Source organism: Neoarius graeffei, chromosome 20 (assembly GCF_027579695.1).
Source record: "Neoarius graeffei isolate fNeoGra1 chromosome 20, fNeoGra1.pri, whole genome shotgun sequence".
NCBI classification, from domain to species: domain Eukaryota; kingdom Metazoa; phylum Chordata; class Actinopteri; order Siluriformes; family Ariidae; genus Neoarius; species Neoarius graeffei.
The window spans coordinates 64,206,019-64,231,297 of NC_083588.1; the positions used below are offsets into that span (position 1 = coordinate 64,206,019).

General features: G+C 41.6%; 1 protein-coding gene across 8 annotated transcripts in view; it reads right to left on the minus strand.

The window, feature by feature from the left end:
* grna (granulin a) overlaps positions 1-25,279 on the minus strand; it is a 61,903-nt gene that overhangs the window by 9,681 nt on the left and 26,943 nt on the right. Inside the window, exons 7-34 of one of the 8 annotated variants that reach the window (XM_060902229.1) lie at positions 23,440-23,593; positions 23,239-23,336; positions 22,611-22,764; positions 22,414-22,511; positions 21,365-21,518; positions 21,164-21,261; positions 20,520-20,673; positions 20,323-20,420; positions 19,213-19,366; positions 19,016-19,113; positions 18,374-18,527; positions 18,173-18,270; positions 17,393-17,546; positions 17,196-17,293; positions 16,411-16,564; positions 16,210-16,307; positions 15,433-15,586; positions 15,236-15,333; positions 14,450-14,603; positions 14,249-14,346; positions 6,346-6,499; positions 6,145-6,242; positions 5,365-5,518; positions 5,164-5,261; positions 3,985-4,138; positions 3,784-3,881; positions 561-714; positions 360-457 (exon numbers count right to left, since the gene is read on the minus strand). In XM_060902229.1, the coding sequence (XP_060758212.1) occupies positions 360-457; positions 561-714; positions 3,784-3,881; positions 3,985-4,138; positions 5,164-5,261; positions 5,365-5,518; positions 6,145-6,242; positions 6,346-6,499; positions 14,249-14,346; positions 14,450-14,603; positions 15,236-15,333; positions 15,433-15,586; positions 16,210-16,307; positions 16,411-16,564; positions 17,196-17,293; positions 17,393-17,546; positions 18,173-18,270; positions 18,374-18,527; positions 19,016-19,113; positions 19,213-19,366; positions 20,323-20,420; positions 20,520-20,673; positions 21,164-21,261; positions 21,365-21,518; positions 22,414-22,511; positions 22,611-22,764; positions 23,239-23,336; positions 23,440-23,593 (3,528 nt within the window). Of the gene's footprint in view, positions 1-359; positions 458-560; positions 715-3,783; positions 3,882-3,984; positions 4,139-5,163; positions 5,262-5,364; positions 5,519-6,144; positions 6,243-6,345; positions 6,500-14,248; positions 14,347-14,449; positions 14,604-15,235; positions 15,334-15,432; positions 15,587-16,209; positions 16,308-16,410; positions 16,565-17,195; positions 17,294-17,392; positions 17,547-18,172; positions 18,271-18,373; positions 18,528-19,015; positions 19,114-19,212; positions 19,367-20,322; positions 20,421-20,519; positions 20,674-21,163; positions 21,262-21,364; positions 21,519-22,413; positions 22,765-23,238; positions 23,337-23,439; positions 23,594-25,279 lie in introns of all 8 variants that reach the window. The other 7 variants (XM_060902228.1, XM_060902232.1, XM_060902230.1 and 4 more) reach the window with 7 other exon arrangements.

Sequence of the window (25,279 nt, forward strand, 5' to 3'; positions counted from 1 at the left end):
TAAAAGGCAAGTCCAAGGATAATTTCAATATAGTCTTTACTGGCCACTGCACTGGAGTATGTATGTGAAGCACAGTCTTATATCACATATACCAAGTACAACCTCATTTCTATATTCATAGGAGAAAAGTGAAAGGCAACCACAAAGCATTTTGAATATCTAGTGATGCTATAAGGCTTCGTAAATGTCACATCTTTGCTCCAGGTCTCCAACACTCAATTTTATGTTTCATAATCCATAGTTATGTTGTGGTGTACACTGATGAAATTCTGGTCACATAAGGGCCGTGGTGGCGAAGTGACGACTTCGGGGATAGTTTTAAGATATAATGTAATGCAGTCAAGGGACAAGGATTTTACCTGAGACAGAGGGCAGCAGCTCCATCCTCCCTGTTCATCCTTACAGCACGTGGATCCATCAGGACAAGACTTGGTGTCGTCACAGAGAACATCAGAAACTGAACACATGCAGCAAGAGGGTTTTATTTTTATTAGTTAAAAACACAGATGCTTTATTCCTGCAGTTCAACAAAGAAATGTTGTGGATATTTGACAATGTACCCTCGGTTTTTGGAACCTTCTGTCCACCGATTGGCTGGCTTGGTTCCTTCTTCAGCCAGGGTACTGAACCTGACGGGTCATCACATGACTGAGCAGCAAGGTTACACTTTTTACCATGTGGACAGCAGTGGATAAAGTCCTCACAACACACTGCCTGTACAGAAACAAACTTCATTTAAACAGCAGACAGTAGTGACATGTGGCTCAGCTACATTTTGAACTACACTGAAGCTTGTCATTGTATTTAAAAAAAAATTCATAATATTGCTTCAGTTAATTTATCAAATCTTATCGTATATGGTGGTATTTTATTTCTATTTTCTTGTATTGACTTGTGTCACCCCATCTTGTATTATCTTGTCTTGTTTTATGTTGTTTTATTATTCCTTGTGTGATCTTTTCACATTATATTCTGTCTTATCTGATCTTGTATTATCTTTTCTTCATGCTGTCTTGACATATTGTGGCAGCGAAGGCATGGTTCAAGGGGGTCCACAGGCCAGGGGCAAACATAGTGGTGGCAGATTACCTCTCCCACCAGGGGGAGTCAGCTGCAGGTTGGGTCAGCTGCTGACAGCGAGGGCATGGTCAAACATTGGCTGTGAACATTAAGGAGTCAGGTTGAATCAGTGGGCAACAGGTGATGAGGTGCAGCTGTGTCTATTTATTGGCTATCTATTAACCTGTGTCTCTGTGTGTCATTCAGGCAGCCAGGAATGAGAGAGAGAAAGACCTGTGTCACCCCATCACATGCATGTGTGTCTTGTGTGCCCTAATAGAGAAAGTCACTGAAAAGTGCCAATAAAAGAAAGTGTACCTTGAACTACAGCACCTGCTTCCAGTTCCTCATTGTCTACTTCCACAAAATTGTTACACTGGTGCTGAAACTTGGGACTTGAGGAACAAACACCACCATGGAGTCCACACCAGTCAGGGAGCTCCTCCAGACCTTCACTGTTAACCTCCAGTGCCAGCACCAAGAACTGCTCGCCTTGTCCACTGAGCAGGTGCAGCGCTTCCAGGCCCTGCTTGAAGCCCAAGCAAAGGACCAGCAAGTGATGCAGAGCTGGGTCCAGTCAGCAAATACTCCAGCAGTCGTTCCTGCGGCCAGTGTTCCTGTGTAGTTGGTCAAGAGGGGGCTGCAGGACAACAGCGAAGCCTTCCTTGAGCTGTTCAAGTGCATCATGGAGGTAAGCTCATGGCCAACCTCACAGTGGGCAGCTCATCTATTGCCACTTTTGTCAGGGGAAACACAGCTTGTGGCTGGGCAGTTCCCTGCCACCAGCATGCTGGAGTATCTGGACCTGAAGCGGGCTATACTGCAATGAGCCGGCCACAGCCTGGAAGAGCATTGCCAGCAGTTCCATGTGCTGGCCTATAGTGAAGTCAGTCGGCCATTTGTATTCACGCAGCAACTCAGAGATGCCTGCTGACAATGGTTACAGGCAGGCAAGTGCGGCATGGAGGACATCATCAACTGCATGATGCTGGAACAGTTCACCGCCCAACTGTCAAGCGAGACATCAACATGGGTCCAGTGTCACCGAGTGACATCGCTGGAGGAGGCAGTCTGGCTGGCAGAGGACCATCTGACAGCATTTCCGGGAGCAGGCGCTCCCGCAGCTTCTCTTCCTCTCTTTCTCTCACTTTCACTTTTTCCCACTCCCTCTCAGTCCCCTTGCCCCTTCCTAACCCCAGCCCCGTGGAAACAGGGGCCAATTCCCCCAAAACCTGCTTCCCGTATTCGTGTCTGTCCTCATGTTTCTCCTCTACCTTCCCCTTCTGTGTCTGTGCTGCCATTAACCCCCTCTCTCTCTCCACAGGTGGACTCATCCATGCCCACCAGAACTGGGAGTGAGCCCAGACAGGTCTGTCGGTGTGGAGGGATGGCGAGGAATCAGCACTTCTGCAATGAGGCAAGGCTACTGATTCACATTCCTGATGCATCACAGGCTTCCCCGATCAAGTGGGAATGTACAGAGTCTCTGTGAGTATTCAAGAGGGTACACATCAGGCTTTCATAGATTCTGGTTGTAATCAGGCCTCCATGCATCACAGCCTGATTCAGTGCGGGGCACTGGGAAATGTACAGTTGATGAAGTTCAGGTGTGTGCATGGTGACTTCCACAAATATCCACTAATGCCCATTACTATTCACTTTTGGGGAGAAAAGCATAGTGTGGAGGTGGCAGTTAGTCGGAGCCTCACCCTCCCTCTGATCCTGGGAACCAATTGGCTGAGATTTAAAACATTAATGAAACAGTTGGTAGTGGGTGGGTCCTGCAGTACTACGTCATGGGGGAATCCTGCCACAACATTAGCTGGGGAGGCGGTCCCAGGGCCATCTGCATCAGCTCCACATCATGATGGCATGGAGAGGGGGGAGAGCTCTCCTCTCTCTCTAAGGAATCCCTTAGGGGATTTCCCATTGGAGCAGACGCATGACGGGTCCCTGAGACACACTTTTGACCAAGTGAAAGTAATTGACGGCCAAATTCTCCAACCTAATGTTGTGCTTTTCTTCCCATACTTCTGTATTATTAAGGATAGGCTATATTGAGTGACACAAGACACTCAAACCAAGGAAGAGATAACACAGATGTTTGTCCCAAAGAGCCGTAGGGAACTTTTATTCCTTGTAGCTCATCATAATTCTATGGTTGGGCACTTGGGGCAGGAAAAAACACTGAATCATCTCATGGCTCATTTCTACTGCCCAAGGATTTGCACCAATATCCGCAGGTAGTGTGCAGTGTGTCGCAAATGGAAGCTCGTAATTCCAGTGGCTACAGCAAAAGTGCCATTGCACCCATTACTATTAATTGAAATCCCCTTCAAATGAATTGGCATGGATCATATTGGGCCATTAGATTGCTCTGCACACAGGTATCGCTTTGTGTTAGTCAAAGTGGATTATGCAACGCGATATACAGAAGCTTTGCCTCTTCACAATATTTCAGCATGCAGTGTTGCAGAGACACTCTTCTGCGTTATCTCCTGAGACAGGATTCCGAAAGGAATCTTGACTGATCAAGGCACGACTTTTATGTCACACACACTGTGTGAATTTTACAAATTAATGGGGATTAAAAAGATTTGTGTTCAGTGTTTAGTGTGTATTCACCATGTAATGTCTCTCTTGTTTTGTGTTGTATTTAAACTCACTTCCAATTCCAACTATCAACTGTTATGAACTGGTCATATTTGACTATAGAAATTTTACCTGAGGCAGAGGGCAGCAGCCCCATCCTCCCTGTTCATCCTTACAGCACGTGGATCCATCAGGACAAGACTTGGTGTCATCACAGGGAACATCAGAAACTGAACACACACAGCAAGAGGTTTTTATTTTTATTTGTTAAAAACACAAGTGCTTCATTCCTGCAGTTCAACAAAGAAATGTTACTGATATTTGATGATGTACCCTCGGTTTTTGGAACCTTCTGTACACTGATTGGTCGGCTTGGTTCCTTCTTCAGCCAGGGTACTGAACCTGACGGGTCATCACATGACTGAGCAGCGAGGTTACACTTTTTCCCATGAGGACAGCAATGGATAAAGTCCTCACAGCACACCGCCTGTGAAAACACAACAATGTAACATGAATTTTAGATTAGCTACTTAGCAATGTGTGACTTGGCTATTTTTGCCCCATAGATCTCATCTTATCTCATCTCATTATCTCTAGCCGCTTTATCCTTCTACAGGGTCGCAGGCAAGCTGGAGCCTATCCCAGCTGACTATGGGCGAAAGGCGGGGTACACCCTGGACAAGTTGCCAGGTCATCACAGGGCTGACACATAGACACAGATAACCATTCACACTCACATTCACACCTACGCTCAATTTAGAGTCACCAGTTAACCTAACCTGCATGTCTTTGGACTGTGGGGGAAACCGGAGCACCCGGAGGAAACCCACGCGGACACGGGGAGAACATGCAAACTCCACACAGAAAGGCCCTCGCCGGCCCCGGGGCTCGAACCCAGGACCTTCTTGCTGTGAGGCGACAGCGCTAACCACTACACCACCGTGCCGCCTGCCCCATATATGTCTCAGCAAATTTTAAAAGGTCAAGTCCACTATGCTCTCTCCCCCCTCCAAGTCAAGGAATAAAGGTGTTGTGGATGAATATATCAACAATGTCCTTGGATTGGGTTTGTCTTTCTATCCACATTACAAGGCATAGTGAGTATTTCTATGTACAAAAGAATGATGGAGGATTCTGAATATGTATTAACTATCATAAGCATCACAAAAGTACACAGTAACGGTTAATTTCAATATAATATTTACTGGCCACTGCACTGGAGTATGTATGTGAAGCACAGTATTATATCAAGTATACCAAGTACAACCTCATTTCTATCTTTGTCAGAGAAAAGTAAAAGATAATCACAAAGCATTATGAATATCTAGTCCTGATATAAGGCTTTGTAAATGTCCCAGCTTTGATCCTGTCCTCCATCATGAAATTTTACTGTTACATCATCCACAGCTATGTTGTAGTGTACACTGATGATATTCCGGTCACATAAGGTCACATAACTTCGAGGATAGTTTTAAGATATAAAGTAATGCCGTCTACTGAAAGGGATTTTACCTGAGGCAGAGGGCAGCAGCTCCATCCTCCCTGTTCATCCTTACAGCACGTGGATCCATCAGGACAAGACTTGGTGTCATCACAGGGAACATCAGAAACTGAACACACACAGCAAGAGGTTTTTGTTTATATTTGTTAAAAACACAGATGCTTCATTCCTGCAGTTCAACAAAGAAATGTTACTGATATTTGATGATGTACCCTCGGTTTTTGGAACCTTCTGTCCACTGAGTGGTCGGCTTGGTTCCTTCTTCAGCCAGGGCACCGATCCTGACGGGTCGTCACATGACTGAGCAGTGAGGTTACACTTTTTCCCATGAGGACAGCAGTGAATAAAGTCCTCACAACACACCGCCTGCAAAGAAACAACCATAATTGAAACATCAGAGAGTAGTAATGTGTGGCTCAGCTACATTTTGACCACCCTGAAGCTTGCTATTGTATTTTTAAAAAAATACTAAATAGGGGTTCAGTTAGTTTATCAAATATTGTCATATGTGCTTGTATTTTATTTCTATTTTCTTGTTTTGACTTGTGTCAACCTATCTTATATTGTCTTGTTCTATCTTGCTTTAAGGTTCCTTGTATTATCTTTTCATGTCATATTCTGTCTTATTTGATATTGTCTTTTCTTGTTTTATGCTGTCTTGCCTTACGGTAACATGTCTTATATCATCTTCTCATGTCCTGCCATACCTTAATTTATCTTGTCATATCTCCTCTTATCTGCTCCCTCTGCTTGTTTGCTATTTCGACATTTTAAAATTATTTCTAATCTTGCACCTGCATTTTCATGTCTGAACTTCATAACAAGTGCTTTCAGACTGAATTTCTGATATTGTTTTCTAAAATATCAACCAACACTCATCTGATCCAAAACTAAAATCAAAGTCTGTCTTGTTTTGTGTTGTATTTAAACCCACTTCCAATTCCAATTATCAATTGTTATGAACGGGTCATATTCAGCCATAGGGATTTTACCTGAGACAGAGGGCAGCAGCCCCATCCTCCCTGTTCATCCTTACAGCACGTGGATCCATCAGGACAAGACTTGGTGTCATCACAGGGAACATCAGAAACTGAACACACACAGCAAGAGGTTTTTGTTTTTATTTGTTAAAAACACAGGTGCTTCATTCCTGCAGTTCAACAAATAAATGTTACGGATATTTGATGATGTACCCTCGGTTTTTGGAACCTTCTGTCCACTGATTGGTCGGCTTGGTTCCTTCTTCAGCCAGGGTACTGAACCTGACGGGTCATCACATGACTGAGCAGCGAGGTTACACTTTTTCCCATGAGGACAGCAATGGATAAAGTCCTCACAGCACACCGCCTGTGAAAACACAACAATGTATCGTGAATTTTAGATTAGCTATTAGCAGTGTGTGGCTTGGCTATTTTTGCCCCACGGGAAATTTTAAAAGGGCAAGTCCACTATGCTCTCTCCCCCCTCTAAGTCGAGGCAAAACGCGTCTGTGGAAGAATATATCAACAATGTCCTTGGACTGGGTTTGTCTTTCTATTAACATCACTCTGTTTACATTTTTTTACACATTACTGCCCTTTTTTGCTGCTGTTTCTTGACTGTTTACATCTGGTTACATTGTTTGGACATTTGCACATTACTGCCATTCTGCTGCTACGTCTGATCATTGCCCTATTTTTGTATTACACTACCTATTTTGCACTACATTTACCTTTATTTTGTACTATACTGGGTGTTTTTGCTTTTTTGCTTTTATTTTGCACTATATTGCCTTTATGTTGTATAACTTCTTCCGCCTATTTATTTATTTGTAATTGGCATTCATGGTGGACAGCAAACTAAGAATTTAATTGTGCAAGAGGACATGTCCTTACTGTGCATATGACAATAAACACTTTGAACACTGAAATTCAACTTTGAAGACATAGTGAGTATTTCTATGTACAAAAGAATGATGGCGGAGTCTGAATATGTATTAACTATCATTAGCATCACAAAATTACGAAGTTCAGGTTAATTTCAATATATTATATTTTTCGCAGTCTGGTTTCCATCAAATCCTGCACTCTGATTGGCTGGTGAGCGGGTTACGGACCTCTGGCGACTTGCTAATTCACAGCAACAACAAACATAGTAGCATTTTTTGTCAATGTTTATTTTCACATTTCTCATTATAATAGCATTAATCAGGGGCGGTCCTGGGGGCGGTCCGACCGGGCAGCTGCCTGGGGTGGCATCGCGGGGGGGCGGCACGAGCGTGGGCGCGAAAAAAAAAAAACGGTCCCAAAAAAAAATCCCCCCAACCCCCCCCCCCAAAAAAAAAACAAGATGGGCGGGGGGGGGGGGGGGAGCTAAAAACCTGTAACTGTTGCTGATGCAGAGCAAGAACATGGCTGAATCCTGAATGACTCAATTTTGTATAAATAGGGGACTACACAGGTGGCAAAATGTATTTTTTTTCCTGCCATGAAAGTGCACCTGTATACCGAGGAAGAAGCTATTTGCATGACAGCCATGAATGAGGATTCAAAATGGCGACTCGCCTTGGCTCGGTTTTCCCTTTTGGGAGCTCTCGTTTTCTGTTAGAATTTGGGAAAGAAAAAAATAAATATATTATTTACCAGCTTAAGGTCAGTCCGTATGGTGCAAATACCATGACCTCGGCCTTAAATACTGACCTCGGCCCAGAGGGCCTCGCTCAGTACGTTCAAGACCTCATTCACAGTATTTCATGATACAGACCTCCCAGCTGGTAAATAATACACACACACACACACACACACACACACACACACACATATATATATATATATATATATATATATATATATATATTTATTTATTTACTGGCCACTGCACTGGAGTATAATATAATATAAACAGTATAAACACTCTAGATATTAACTAGACCAGGGCTTTTCAAAGTGTGGGGCGCGCCCCCCTTGGGGGGCGCCAGAGTTCTTCGGGGGGGCGCAACGTGAGAGACAAAATGGGTCGATTTTTAGTACCTAAAGCTACAGGGAGTGAGGAGACAAAGTCTGGGCCAAGCAAAAACACAGAGCCTCCAGGATGTTGCAATTTGCAACTTCAGCGCAAATTCAATCAATCCCCGCGAATTCAGGGCGGTGTTGCAATTATATCCAATCACCGCAACTTTCCCGCAAATTTGACCAATTGTTGGTGTCGTCTTGAGGTGACGTCGACAAACTACCTTCCGCCTTACTTCCGGATGTCTATGTTCAAGAGAAGCAGCATGCGCGCAGTGTTGCCAGATTGGCGGTTTCAAGTGCATTTTGGCGGGTTTTGAATATATTTTGGACTGGAAAACGTCAGCAGTATCTGCCAACACTGCATGATGTGCGAGTCAGTGTTTCTGTAGGCTTAAATTCTGTTACTGAAAGTGTGTTATGTTTACAGTGAAGGACTGTGTGCACTTTATTTTTTTTTTTACTGAATACAAGAAATTAATGGATGCCAACATTTTTGCCAAAATGGTATTTTATTTTCCATTGTTTAGGCAGTGTCGGCATCATACTGTGAGATTCTGTTCAAATTGTTTTTTTTCTTCTATGAAGCCTGAGCCATTTATTTTATTAGTTTATAATTATTGTTTAATTTAGTCTTCAGGAGAGACTGCCTGCACACAGTACTAGTATTAATAGTTTTTTTCTTACATGAAAGCTGAGGCATTTATATTATATTTTAAGGTAACTTCATGTTGTGCTGTGAGGTTCTCTGCACTTTAACTTTTGAACCAGCAGGTGCATTTGGATAAGTAAAGCCTATTTTTCTGCATTTTTGTAGTCCTGGTAATCTTTTATATTGGTAAAGTTGTTTATAGGACCATTTCTCAGTGGCTTTGTTTTTTAATCAATAGTTTTTCAGTAATAACTTAATATTTAACATATCACTCAATTTTAATCACAAAAAGAGAAAATCGCAACAATTTCTCGCAACTTTCACTTCCTCCCGCAATGTAATCGCAACAAAAACCTAAACACCGCAACTTTCATCGCAATTTTTTTGGAAACCCCCACAACATCAGACATTTTAGCCCGCAACAATCACAAAAAAGGCCCACGGAATCCTGGGGGACTGGAAAAAAAAGGAAGTATGACCACGATTATTTAAAGTTTGAATTTTCATGGACTGGATCTGAAGATGCTCCACTGCCACAGTGTGTTGTCTGCCAAGAGGTGCTCGCTAACGATGCTATGAGATGTTTAAAATGTGTAAAACAAGATGTTTTAAAAAGCACAGATGTTTAAAATGTGAAAAAGAAAAAAAAATGTGTACAACAACCATTTTTTTTTAAATACGAATGGAACATTAAGTATAGTAATAACAAAAATTGTAAGGGGGGGCGCTGTTGTTTATTTGCTCTCCGAGGGGGGGCTCACTCTCCCACACTTTGAAAACCCCTGAACTAGACTATATGAGTGTTTAGTCTAGTTAATATCTAGAGTTAGGTTTTTTTTTTTCTTTTTTATCAGACATCTAGTTTTTAGGTTTGTTTACCTGACATGTTTCGACGTACGACTGTTGTCTTTCTCAGAGTGTCACCGGATGTTATTGGTGACACATCTTTTATCAGCTGATGTTTCCGAAGGCGTGGCCTTCCTGTCTGGTTTGACAGGTCGGTCACGCCTTCTACTGTCTGTTCGTCCCCTGCAAGATGGCACTCCAGGTATGGGAGAGCATGTATGCTCCCTCATCCCGGTTGATGGTCCTCGGACTTCGCTTACGGATCTCCATGGCCTCCCTGATCCAGCGCTGATGTTTATTATCTTCTGTGCGGATGACTCTGGCATTCCCCCAGTCCATAATATGATTTTCCCTTTTGCAGTGATCTGTTATGGCTGACTTATAATTTTCCTATTGTCCCTTTTCTTTTATTGTTCGGGTTTGTCTTGTAGCTGTCTCCTTTTCACACTCTTTCTTATGTTCATTTTTTCTTGTGTTGAAACTCCTTCCTGTCTCCCCGATGTAAGTTTTATTGCATAATTGGCATGGAATCTCATATATGGTGTTGCATTTGTTTTCCGGATGTATTCTGTCTTTGGGATGAACCAGGATCTGACGGAGTGTTGTGTATAGTTTGACAGGTGTGTTAATGTTGTATTTCCTCATTGCTCTTTGAATGCGTTCCGTTATTCCCCTGATGTATGGTAATGTCACTACTCCCCTGTTTTCTTGTTTGTTGGTTTGTTTTTTCTCTTTCTTCTGTGTTTTATTGTTCTTAACCTGTTCTGCCCCTTTTGATATTGCTCATTGTGGATATTGACATGCCTTCAGTGCGTGTTGTATATGTTGTTGCTCCTGTTCTTTGTCCTGTGGATCTGTAATTATTGTTGCGCGTTCATGTAAAGTTCTAACTACAGATATTTTGTGCATTATGGGGTGTTCGGAAGTCCAGTTTAAATATTGGTCGGTGTGTGTGGGTTTCCTGTGTACTTTTATTTTGATGTCCCCATCTTCTGTGTGATGTATTTTTAAGTCCAAAAATGTTATTGACTGCTCCGTTTCCTCTTCATGTGTGAATTTTATATTACCGGTATTGTCTATGGTGTTGAGATGGTTGGTAAGTTCCACTCTGAGGAAGACGACAGTCGTACGTCGAAACATGTCAGATAAACAAACCTAAAAACTAGATGTCTGATAAAAAAGAAAAAAAAACTAACTATATTTAATATATGACATAATGAACGTAATTGAAAGATTAAGTTACGGAGATAAAAGCATCAAGGAGTTTCGCCACCTAGAAAGATTGACATGGAAACGGGCACGCTACAGAAACCACCTGAGATTCAATCTGCGCTGCCGGGATGAAGAAGTCGTACCAGCCAGCCTGAATATCAAGAACCCGATTCCAACCAGAAACGCGGAGAAGATGATCAGGAAAGTGCGGATGACTCTGGTAAAAGAACGGATACGGTGCACAACTGACAAACTTAATAATATCAATAGCGAATTACATAGGGAGATGGAAACTTTCAAACGCCGGTTTCCCCAAAACAAGGACATGGAAATAGCAATACACGGACACTTGGCAGACATACACGAGCAGGAATTCACCAAGACAAAAACCCGACAAATCCGAAAACTGGACAGACTCATTGCACAGAAAAAGAAGGCAGAACCAGAGCATGCACACATCAACGAAAAATGGATTCATAACATATCAAGGTACAAACTCTCACAAGCAGAACGCAGTATATTAGCAAAAGGACTCAACTACGCTGTCATACCGAACAACATACCACACGATGAATTCATTCTGGCAACTGAATAAGCATGTGAGAAAATACAGGATCAGGGACAAAAAGCAGCACTAAGAAACGCAATAGCTGGTATATTGAAAACGGCCAAACCACCACCTAGTAACATCACAAAACAGGAAACTAAAGCTATGAAAACATTAGCAAAAAATAATGACATCACAATTCTCCCAGCAGATAAAGGTAGGACAACAGTTATTATGGACACTGATGAATATGAACAGAAAATGATTGAATTACTCAGTGACAACGCATTTGAGATATTAAGAAAAGACCCAACCGAAGACAAGAAAAAGAAACTTAAAGCAGTACTCAAACCGCTACTCGATGAAAATAAAATAGATAAACAGGCATACAATCATTTAGTACCCACAGCCAACGTCATTCCCAGGATTTACGGCACACCAAAGACATACAAACCAGGAACACCATTAAGCCCCATAGTAGATAGCATTGGTTCAGTGACATACAACCTATCAAAAGCACTTACCAAAATAATTAAACCATTACTAGGACTCACAGACCAACACTGCAAAAACTCAAAACAACTGGCAGAAGAACTAAAAAACATCAAAATGCAGCAAGACGAAGTTTTCATATCACACGACATCATATCTCTTTTCACCAGAACACCCACGGAAGCCACCATACAGGTAGTACAAGACAAATTAAAAACAGATAGGACGCTCAAGAAACGCACAAACCTCACTGTACAAGACATCACTCAGCTCCTTCAATTGATCACCACATCCACATACTTTCAATTCAGGAACACAATTTACAGACAAAAGGAAGGTTTTGCCATGGGAGACCCACTATCAGCCATCATGTGCGGCTTTTTCATGAAAGATCTGGAGCAGAAAGCACTCACTACAATACCAGCAGAATACAGGCCAACACTCTGGAAACGTTATGTGGATGACATACTGGAAAAAGTGAAGAGGGGACACACTCAACAACTTACCGACCATCTCAACACCATAGACAATACCGGCAATATAAAATTCACACATGAAGAGGAAACGGAGCAGTCAATAACATTTTTGGACTTAAAAATACATCACACAGAAGATGGGGACATCAAAATAAAAGTACACAGGAAACCCACACACACCGACCAATATTTAAACTGGACTTCCGAACACCCCATAATGCACAAAATATCTGTAGTTAGAACTTTACATGAACGCGCAGCAATAATTACAGATCCACAGGACAAAGAACAGGAGCAACAACATATACAACACGCACTGAAGGCATGTCAATATCCACAATGGGCAATATCCAAAGGGGCGGAACAGGTTAAGAACAATAAAACACAGAAAAAAGAGAAAAAACAAACCAACAAACAAGAAAACAGGGGAGTAGTGACATTACCATACATCAGGGGAATAACGGAACGCATTCAAAGAGCAATGAGGAAATACAACATTAACACACCTGTCAAACTATACACAACACTCCGTCAGATCCTGGTTCATCCCAAAGACAGAATACATCCGGAAAACAAATGCAACACCATATATGAGATTCCATGCCAATTATGCAATAAAACTTACATCGGGGAGACAGGAAGGAGTTTCAACACAAGAAAAAATGAACATAAGAAAGAGTGCGAAAAGGAGACAGCTACAAGATAAACCCGAACAATAAAAGAAAAGGGACAATAGGAAAATTATGTCAGCCATAACAGATCACTGCAAAAGGGAAAATCATATTATGGACTGGGGGAATGCCAGAGTCATCCGCACAGAAGATAATAAACATCAGCGCTGGATCAGGGAGGCCATGGAGATCCGTAAGCGAAGTCCGAGGACCATCAACCGGGATTTGAGAGCATACATGCTCTCCCATACCTGGAGTGCCATCTTGCAGGGGATGAACAGACAGTAGAAGGTGTGACCGACCTGTCAAACCAGACAGGAAGGCCACGCCTTCGGAAACATCAGCTGATAAAAGATGCGTCACCAATAACATCCGTTGACACTCTGAGGAAGACGACAGTCGTACGTCGAAACATGTCAGGTAAACAAACCTAAAAACTAGATGTCTGATAAAAAAGAAAAAAAACCTAACTATATTTAATATATGACATAATGAACGTAATTGAAAAAAAGGATAATATCTAGAGTGTTTATACTGTTTATATTGTCTGTCTGAGTGTTTAGTCTGTCTTGTTCTTATCTAGTGTTTATACTGTTTATTTATTCTGTTTATATTGTTTGAGTGTTTAGTCTGTCTAGTTCCTATCTAGAGTGTTTATACTGTTTATATTGTTTGTTTTTTTTCAATTATTCTATTCTATTTTTATTTATTGCATTGCCTGTTTGCACCATGGGTCAGAGAGGACTGATATTTCATCTGTGCTGTATGTCGAGCATGTATAGCATATTTGACAAAAAAGTTGACTTGACTTGAAGCACAGTATTAAATTAGATGAGATTAGATTCAACCTTATTGTCATTGCACATGTCACAGGTAGAAGGCAACGAAATGCAGATTACATCTAAACAGAAGTGCACAGCAGTAAATGTATTATATCAAGTATACCAAGTACAACCTCATTTCTATCTTTGTCAGAGAAAAGTGAAAGATAATCACAAAGCATTTTGAATATCTAGTCCTGATATAAGTCTTTGTAAATGTCCCATCTTTGATCCTGTCCTCCATCATGAAATTTTACTGTTACATCATCCACAGCTATGTTGTAGTGTACACTGATGATATTCTTGTCACATAAGGGCCATGCTGGTGAAGTGACGACTTTGAGGATAGTTTTAAGATATAATGTAATGCAGTCTACTGAAAGGGATTTTACCTGAGACAGAGGGCAGCAGCCCCATCCTCCCTGTTCATTCTTACAGCACGTGGATCCATCAGGACAAGACTTGGTGTCGTCACAGGGAACATCAGAAACTGAACACACACAGCAAGAGGATTTTATTTTTATTTGTTAAAAACACAGATGCTTTATTCCTGCAGTTCAACAAAGAAATGTTACGGATATCTGATGATGTACCATCGGTTTTTGGAACCTTCTGTCCACTGATTGGTCGGCTTGGTTCCTTCTTCAGCCAGGGTACTGAACCTGACGGGTCATCACATGACTGAGCAGCAAGGTTACACTTTTTCCCATGAGGACAGCAATGGATAAAGTCCTCACAGCACACCGCCTGTGAAAACACAACAATGTAACATGAATTTTAGATTAGCTACTTAGCAATGTGTGACTTGGCTATTTTTGCCCCATATATGTCTCAGCAAATTTTAAAAGGTCAAGTCCACTATGCTCTCTCCCCCCTCCAAGTCAAGGAATAAAGGTGTTGTGGATGAATATATCAACAATGTCCTTGGATTGGGTTTGTCTTTCTATCCACATCACAAGGCATAGCGAGTACTTCTATGTACAAAAGAATGATGGAGGATTCTGAATATGTATTAACTATCATATGCATCACAAAATTACACAGTTAAGGTTAATTTCAATATAATATTTACTGGCCACTGCACTGGAGTATGTATGTGAAGCACAATATTATATCAAGTATACCAAGTACAACCTCATTTCTATATTTGTCAGAGAAAAGTGAAAGATAATCACAAAGCATTTTGAATATCTAGTCCTGATATAAGTCTTTGTAAATGTCCCATCTTTGATCCTGTCCTCCATCATGAAATTTTACTGTTACATCATCCACAGCTATGTTGTAGTGTACACTGATGATATTCCGGTCACATAAGGTCACATAACTTCGAGGATAGTTTTAAGATATAATGTAATGCAGTCTGCTGAAAGGGATTTTACCTGAGGCAGAGGGCAGCAGCCCCATCCTCCCTGTTCATCCTTACAGCACGTGGATCCATCAGGACAAGACTTGGTGTCATCACAGGGAACATCAGAAACTGAACACAGTGAGATGATTTTCTTTTCATTTGTTAAAAACACAGGTGCTTCATTCCTGCAGTTCAACAAAGAAATGTTACTGATATTTGATGATGTACCCTTGGTTTTTGGAACCTTCTGTCCACTGAGTGGTCGGCTTGGTTCCTTCTTCAGCCAGGGCACTGATCCTGATGGGTCGTCACATGACTGAGCAGCGAGGTTACACTTTTTTCCATGAGGACAGCAGTGAATAAAGTCCTCACAACAAACCGCCTGCAAAGAAACAACCATAATTGAAACATCAGAGAGTAGTAATGTGTGGCTCAGCTACATTTTGACCACCCTGAAGCTCGCTATTGTATTTAAAAAAAAATACTAAATAGGGGTTCAGTTAGTTTAACAAATATTATCATATGTGCTTGTATTTTATTTCTATTTTCTTGTATTGACTTGTGTCAGCCTATCTTATATTGTCTTGTTCTATCTTGCTTTAAGGTTCCTAGTATTATCTTTTCATTTCATATTCTGTCTTATTTGATATTGTCTTTTCTTGTTTTATGCTGTCTTGCCTTACGGTAACATGTCTTATATCATCTCATGTCCTGCCGTACCTTAATTTATCTTGTCATATCTCCTCTTATCTGCTCCCTCTGCTTGTTTACTATTTCGACATTTTAAAATTATTTCTAATCTTGCACCTGCATTTTCATGTCTGAACTTCATAACAAGTGCTTTCAGACTGAATTTCTGATATTGTTTTCTAAAATATCAACCAACACTCATCTGATCCAAAACTAAAATCAAAGTCTGTCTTGTTTTGTGTTGTATTTAAACCCACTTCCAATTCCAATTATCAATTGTTATGAACGGGTCATATTCAACCATAGGGATTTTACCTGAGGCAGAGGGCAGCAGCCCCATCCTCCCTGTTCATCCTTACAGCACGTGGATCCATCAGGACAAGACTTGGTGTCGTCACAGGGAACATCAGAAACTGAACACACACAGCAAGAGGATTTTATTTTTATTTGTTAAAAACACAAGTGTGTCATTCCTGCAGTTCAACAAAGAAATGTTATGGATATCTGATGATGTACCCTCAGTTTTTGGAACCTTCTGTCCACTGATTGGTCGGCTTGGTTCCTTCTTCAGCCAGGGTACTGAACCTGACGGGTCATCACATGATTGAGCAGCGAGGTTACACTTTTTCCCATGAGGACAGCAATGGATAAAGTCCTCACAGCACACCGCCTGTGAAAACACAACAATGTAACATGAATTTTAGATTAGCTATTAGCAGTGTGTGACTTGGCTATTTTTGCCCCATATATGTCTCAGCAAATTTTAAAAGGTCAAGTCCACTATGCTCTCTCCCCCCTCCAAGTCAAGGAATAAAGGTGTTGTGGATGAATATATCAACAATGTCCTTGGATTGGGTTTGTCTTTCTATCCACATCACAAGGCATAGCCAGTAGTTCTATGTACAAAAGAATGATGGAGGATTCTGAATATGTATTAACTATCATATGCATCACAAAATTACACAGTTAAGGTTAATTTCAATATAATATTTACTGGCCACTGCACTGGAGTATGTATGTGAAGCACAATATTATATCAAGTATACCAAGTACAACCTCATTTCTATATTTGTCAGAGAAAAGTGAAAGATAATCACAAAGCATTTTGAATATCTAGTCCTGATATAAGTCTTTGTAAATGTCCCATCTTTGGTCCTGTCCTCCATCATGAAATTTTACTGTTTCATCATCCACAGCTATGTTGTAGTATACACTGATGATATTCTGGTCACATAAGGTCACATAACTTCGAGGATAGTTTTAAGATATAATGTAATGCAGACTACTGAAAGGGATTTTACCTGAGGCAGAGGGCAGCAGCCCCATCCTCCCTGTTCATCCTTACAGCACGTGGATCCATCAGGACAAGACTTGGTGTCATCACAGGGAACATCAGAAACTGAACACAGTGAGATGATTTTCTTTTCATTTGTTAAAAACACAGATGCTTCATTCCTGCAGTTCAACAAAGAAATGTTACTGATATTTGATGATATACCCTCGGTTTTTGGAACCTTCTGTCCACTGAGTGGTCGGCTTGGTTCCTTCTTCAGCCAGGGTACTGATCCTGACGGGTCGTCACATGACTGAGCAGCGAGGTTACACTTTTTCCCATGAGGACAGCAGTGAATAAAGTCCTCACAACAAACCGCCTGCAAAGAAACAACCATAATTGAAACATCAGAGAGTAGTAATGTGTGGCTCAGCTACATTTTGACCACCCTGAAGCTTGCTATTGTATTTTTAAAAAAATACTAAATAGGGGTTCAGTTAGTTTATCAAATATTATCATATGTGCTTGTATTTTATTTCTATTTTCTTGTTTTGACTTGTGTCAGCCTATCTTATATTGTCTTGTTCTATCTTGCTTTAAGGTTCCTAGTATTATCTTTTCATTTCATATTCTGTCTTATTTGATATTGTCTTTTCTTGTTTTATGCTGTCTTGCCTTACGGTAACATGTCTTATATCATCTTCTCATGTCCTGCCGTACCTTAATTTATCTTGTCATATCTCCTCTTATCTGCTCCCTCTGCTTGTTTACTATTTCGACATTTTAAAATTATTTCTAATCTTGCACCTGCATTTTCATGTCTGAACTTCATAACAAGTGCTTTCAGACTGAATTTCTGATATTGTTTTCTAAAATATCAACCAACACTCATCTGATCCAAACCTAAAATCAAAGTCTGTCTTGTTTTGTGTCGTATTTAAACCCACTTCCAATACCAATTATCAATTGTTATGAACGGGTCATATTCAACTATAGGGATTTTACCTGAGACAGAGGGCAGCAGCCCCATCCTCCCTGTTCATCCTTACAGCACGTGGATCCATCAGGACAAGACTTGGTGTCGTCACAGGGAACATCAGAAACTGAACACACACAGCAAGAGGTTTTTATTTTTATTTGTTAAAAACACAAGTGCGTCATTCCTGCAGTTCAACAAAGAAATGTTACGGATATCTGATGATGTACCCTCAGTTTTTGGAACCTTCTGTCCACTGATTGGTCGGCTTGGTTCCTTCTTCAGCCAGGGCACTGATCCTGACGGGTCATCACATGACTGAGCAGCAAGGTTACACTTTTTCCCATGAGGACAGCAGTGAATAAAGTCCTCACAACACACCGCCTGAAAAGAAACACCTTAATTTAAACATTGATGATATTACCACGAGCGTGGCTTAGTGGGTAGCGTGTCACTCTCTTGACCAGGACATCGTGAGTTCTACTCACAGTCGTAGTACACCAAAGACCATCATAAAAATGGTACGTACCGCCATCTAGCAAGACACGCTGTAATACAGATGCCAGTGGGGAGTCAAATTCTCATGTTTGCCCAAGGAGTAGCCCCCCCCCCACTGTAACCCTAGCTGTAAAATAAGCGAGAGGCTGAGGGCTATAGAAGTGGAGATCAGTGTTGCCCTGTGTGCCTGAAGGTTTTGGTTAGTACTGAGAGGGGAGACTGCCAGGGAAGACAAGGACCTGCCACAGGAGGGACTTTGACTTGACTTTGACATTGATGATATTACTGTCACATATTTGCCATGCTGGCAAAGTGACAAATTCAGGGATACTTTTAAGATATACTGTAATGCAGTCTACTCAAAGGGATTTTACCTGAGGCAGAGGGCAGCAGCTCCATCCTCCCTGTTCATCCTTACAGCATGTGCATCCATCAGGACAAGACTTGGTGTCGTCACAGGGAACATCAGAAACTGAACACAGCAAGAGGATTTTCTTTTTATAAGTTAAAAACACAGATGCTTCATTCCTGCAGTTCAACAAAGAAATGTTATTGATATTTGATGATGTACCCTTGGTTTTTGGAACCTTCTGTCCACCGAGTGGTCGGCTTGGTTCCTTCTTCAGCCAGGGTACTGAAACTGATGGGTCATCACATGACTGAGCAGTGAGGTTACACTTTTTCCCATGAGGACAGCAATGGATAAAGTCCTCACAGCACACTGCCTGTGAAAACACAACAATGTAACATGAATTTTAGATTAGCTATTAGCAGTGTGTGACTTGGCTATTTTTGCCCCATATATGTCTCAGCAAATTTTAAAAGGTCAAGTCCACTATGCTCTCTCCCCCCTCCAAGTCAAGGAATAAAGGTGTTGTGGATGAATATATCAACAATGTCCTTGGATTGGGTTTGTCTTTCTATCCACATCACAAGGCATAGCCAGTAGTTCTATGTACAAAAAATGATGGAGGATTCTGAATATGTATTAACTACCATAAGCATCACAAAATTACACAGTTAAGGTTAATTTCAATATAATATTTACTGGCCACTGCACTGGAGTATGTATGTGAAGCACAGTATTATATCAAGTATACCAAGTACAACCTCATTTCTATATTTGTCAGAGAAAAGTGAAAGATAATCACAAAGCATTTTGAATATCAAGTTTCAAGTTTCAAGTTTATTTGTACAGTGCTTTTAACAATAAACAAAGTCGCAAAGCAGCTTTACAGAATTTGAACGACTTAAAACATGAGCTAATTTTATCCCTAATCTATCCCCAATGAGCAAGCCTGTGGTGACGGTGGCAAGGAAAAACTCCCTCAGACGACATGAGGAAGAAACCTCGAGAGGAACCAGACTCAAAAGGGAACCCATCCTCATTTAGGCAACAACAGACAGCCTGACTATAATATTAACAGTTTTAACAGGTATAACCCTCAACTGTCCTCATGGGGCCGTCCTTCACAGGAGTGATATCCTTATATCTAGTCCTGATATAAGGCTTTGTAAATGTCCCATCTTTGATCCTGTCCTCCATCAGGAAATTTTACTGTTACATCATCCACAGCTATGTTGTAGTGTACACTGATGCTATTCCGGTCACATAAGGTCACATAACTTCGAGGATAGTTTTAAGATATAATGTAATGCAGTCTACTGAAAGGGATTTTACCTGAGGCAGAGGGCAGCAGCCCCATCCTCCCTGTTCATCCTTACAGCACGTGGATCCATCAGGACAAGACTTGGTGTCATCACAGGGAACATCAGAAACTGAACACAGCAAGATGATTTTCTTTTCATTTGTTAAAAACACAGATGCTTCTTTCCTGCAGTTCAACAAAGAAATGTTACTGATATTTGATGATGTACCCTCGGTTTTTGGAACCTTCTGTCCACCGAGTGGTCGGCTTGGTTCCTTCTTCAGCCAGGGCACTGATCCTGACGGGTCATCACATGACTGAGCAGCAAGGTTACACTTTTTCCCATGAGGACAGCAGTGAATAAAGTCCTCACAACACACCGCCTGAAAAGAAACACCTTAATTTAAACATTGATTATATTACCATGAGGGTGGCTTAGTGGCTAGCGTGTCACTCTCTTGACCAGGACATCGTGAGTTCTACTCACAGTCGTAGTACACCAAAGGCCATCATAAAAAAGGTACATACCACCATCTAGCAAGACACGCTGTAATACAGATGCCAGTGGGGAGTCAAATTGTCACATTTGCCCAAGGAGTAGCCCCCCACCCCCACTGTAACCCTAGCTGTAAAATAAGCGAGAGGCTGAGGGCTATAGAAGTGGAGATCAGTGTTGCCCTGTGTGCCTGAAGGTTTTGGTTTGTACTGAGAGGGGAGACTGCCAGGGAAGACAAGGTCCTGCCACAGGAGGGACTTTGACTTGACTTTGACATTGATGACATTCCTGTCACATATTTGCCATGCTGGCAAAGTGACAAATTCAGGGATACTTTTAAGATATACTGTAATGCAGTCTACTCAAAGGGATTTTACCTGAGGCAGAGGGCAGCAGCTCCATCCTCCCTGTTCATCCTTACAGCACGTGCATCCATCAGGACAAGACTTGGTGTCATCACAGGGAACATCAGAAACTGAACACACACAGCAAGAGGATTTTCTTTTTATAAGTTAAAAACACAGATGCTTCATTCCTGCAGTTCAACAAAGAAATGTTACTGATATTTGATGATGTACCCTTGGTTTTTGGAACTTTCTGTCCACCGAGTGGTCGGCTTGGTTCCTTCTTCAGCCAGGGTACTGAACCTGACGGGTCATCACATGACTGAGCAGTGAGGTTACACTTTTTCCCATGAGGACAGCAATGGATAAAGTCCTCACAGCACACTGCCTGTGAAAACACAACAATGTAACATGAATTTTAGATTAGCTATTAGAAGTGTGTGACTTGGCTATTTTTGCCCCATGTATGTCTCAGCAAATTTTAAAAGGTCAAGTCCACTATGCTCTCTCCCCCCTCCAAGTCAAGGAATAAAGGTGTTGTGGATGAATATATCAACAATGTCCTTGGATTGGGTTTGTCTTTCTATCCCAGGGGTGCCCAAATTGATCCATAAAGGGCCATGTGGCTGCAGGTTTTCATTCCAGCCATGCAGCAGCACCCTGATTTGGCTTATTCAATCAACTGACACACCCACCCTTTAATCAAGGGTGGGTGTGGCTGCAAGTATTTGACTGTGTGAAGACAGTTCAGTTGATTGAATGAGCCAAATCAGGTGTGCTGCTGCATGGCTGGAATGAAAACCTGCAGCCACATGGCCCTTTATGGATCAATTTGGGCACCCCTGTTCTATCCACATCACAAGGCATAGCCAGTAGTTCTATGTACAAAAGAATGATGGAGGATTCTGAATATGTATTAACTATCATAAGCATCACAAAATTACACAGTTAAGGTTAATTTCAATATAATATTTACTGGCCACTGCACTGGAGTATGTATGTGAAGCACAGTATTATATCAAGTATACCAAGTACAACCTCATTTCTATATTTGTCAGAGAAAAGTGAAAGATAATCACAAAGCATTTTGAATATCTAGTCCTGGTATAAGGCTTTGTAAATGTCCCATCTTTGATCCTGTCCTCCATCATGAAATTTTACTGTTACATCATCCACAGCTATGTTGTAGTGTACACTGATGCTATTCCAGTCACATAAGGTCACATAACTTCGAGGATAGTTTTAAGATATAATGTAATGCAGTCTACTGAAAGGGATTTTACCTGAGGCAGAGGGCAGCAGCCCCATCCTCCCTGTTCATCCTTACAGCACGTGGATCCATCAGGACAAGACTTGGTGTCGTCACAGGGAACATCAGAAACTGAACACAGCAAGATGATTTTCTTTTCATTTGTTAAAAACACAGATGCTTCTTTCCTGCAGTTCAACAAAGAAATGTTACTGATATTTGATGATGTACCCTCGGTTTTTGGAACCTTCTGTCCACCGAGTGGTCGGCTTGGTTCCTTCTTCAGCCAGGGCACTGATCCTGACGGGTCGTCACATGACTGAGCAGCGAGGTTACACTTTTTTCCATGAGGACAGCAGTGAATAAAGTCCTCACAACAAACCGCCTGAAAAGAAACACCTTAATTTAAACATTGATGATATTACTACAAGCTGGCCTAATGGTTAGCGTGTCACTCTCTTGACCAGGACATTGTGAGTTCTACTCACAGTCGTGGCACACCAAAGGCCATCATAAAAATGGTACCTACCGCTATCTAGCAAGACACGCTGCAATACAGATGCCAGTGGGGAGTCAAATTGTCACGTTTACCAAAGGAGTAGCCCCCCCACTGTAACCCTAGCTGTAAAATAAGTGAGAGGCTGAGGGCGATACAAGCGGAGATCAGCACTGCCCTGTGTGCCTGAAGGTTTTGGTTAGTACTGAGAGGGGGAGACTGCCAGGGAAGACCAGGTCCTGCCACAGGAGGGACTTTGACATTGATGACATTCCGGTCACATATTCGCCATGCTGGCAAAGTGACAAATTCAGGGATACTTTTAAGATATAATGTAATGCAGTCTACTCAAAGGGATTTTACCTGAGGCAGAGGGCAGCAGCTCCATTCTCCCTCTTCATCCTTACAGCATGTGGATCCATCAGGACAAGACTTTGTGTCGTCACAGGGAACATCAGAAACTGAACTCACACAGAAAGAGGATTTTATTTTTATTTGTTAAAAACACAGATGCTTCATTCCTGCAGTTCAACAAAGAAATGTTACTGATATTTGATGACGTACCCTCGGTTTTTGGAACCTTCTGTCCACTGAGTGGTCGGCTTGGTTCCTTCTTCAGCCAGGGCACTGATCCTGATGGGTCATCACATGACTGAGCAGCAAGGTTACACTTTTTCCCATGAGGACAGCAGTGAATAAAGTCCTCACAACACACCGCCTGTGAAAACACAACAATGTAACTTGAATTTTATATTAGCTATTTCGTGATGTGTAACTTGGCTATTTTTGCACCATACATGTTTCAGTGAAATTTAAAAGGACAAGTCCACTATGCTCTCTCCCCCCTCTATGTCAAGAAATAAAGGTGCTGTGGATGAATATATCAACAAAGTCCTTGGGCTGGTTTAATCTTTCTATCAGCCTCATGAGCCATATCTAGCATTTCTATGTACCAAAGAAGGATGGAGAATTCCAAATGCAGCCCCAATTCCAAAAAAGCTGGGACAAAGTACAAATTGTAAATAAAAACGGAATGCAATAATTTACAAATCTCAAAAACTTATATTGTATTCACAATAGAACATAGACAACATATCAAATGTCGAAAGTGAGACATTTTGAAATTTCATGCTAAATATTGGCTCATTTGAAATTTCATGACAGCAACACATCTCACAAAAGTTGAGACAGGGGCAATAAGAGGCTGGAAAAGTTAAAGGTACAAAAAAGGAACAGCTGGGGGACCAAATTGCAACTCATTAGGTCAAATGGCAATAGGTCATTATCATGACTGGGTATAAAAAGAGCATCTTGGAGTGGCAGCGGCTCTCAGAAGTAAAGATGGGAAGAGGATCACCAATCCCCCTAATTCTGTGCCGACAAATAGTGGAGCAATGTCAGAAAGGAGTTGGACAGTGTAAAATTGCAAAGAGTTTGAACATATCATCATCTACAGTGCATAATATCATCAAAAGATTCAGAGAATCTGGAAGAATCTCTGTGCGTAAGGGTCAAGGCCGGAAAACCATACTGGGTGCCCGTGATCTTCGGGCCCTTAGACGGCACTGCATCACATACAGGCATGCTTCTGTATTGGAAATCACAAAATGGGCTCAGGAATATTTCCAGAGAACATTATCTGTGAACACAATTCACCGTGCCATCCGCCATTGCCAGATAAAACTCTATAGTTCAAAGAAGAAGCTGTATCTAAACATGATCCAGAAGCGCAGACGTCTTCTCTGGGACAAGGCTCATTTAAAATGGACTGTGGCAAAGTGGAAAACTATTCTGTGGTCAGATGAATCAAAATTTGAAGTTCTTTATGGAAATCAGGGATGCCATGTCATTCGGACTAAAGAGGAGAAGAATGACCCAAGTTGTTATCAGCGCTCAGTTCAGAAGCCTGCGTCTCTGATGGTATGAGGTTGCATTAGTGCGTGTGGCATGGGCAGCTTACACATCTGGAAAGACACCATCAATGCTGAAAGGTATATCCAGGTTCTAGAGCAACATATGCTCCCATCCAGACGACGTCTCTTTCAGGGAAGACCTTGCATTTTCCAACATGACAATGCCAAACCACATACTGCATCAATTACAGCATCATGGCTGCGTAGAAGAAGGGTCCGGGTACTGAACTGGCCAGCCTGCAGTCCAGATCTTTCACCCATAGAAAACATTTGGCGCATCATAATACGGAAGATACGACAAAAAAGACCTAAGACAGTTGAGCAACTAGAATCCTACATTAGACAAGAATGGGTTAACATTCCTATCCCTAAACTTGAGCAACTTGTCTCCTCAGTCCCCAAACGTTTACAGACTGTTGTAAAGAGAAAAGGGGATGTCTCACAGTGGTAAACATGGCCTTGTCCCAACTTTTTTGAGATGTATTGTTGTC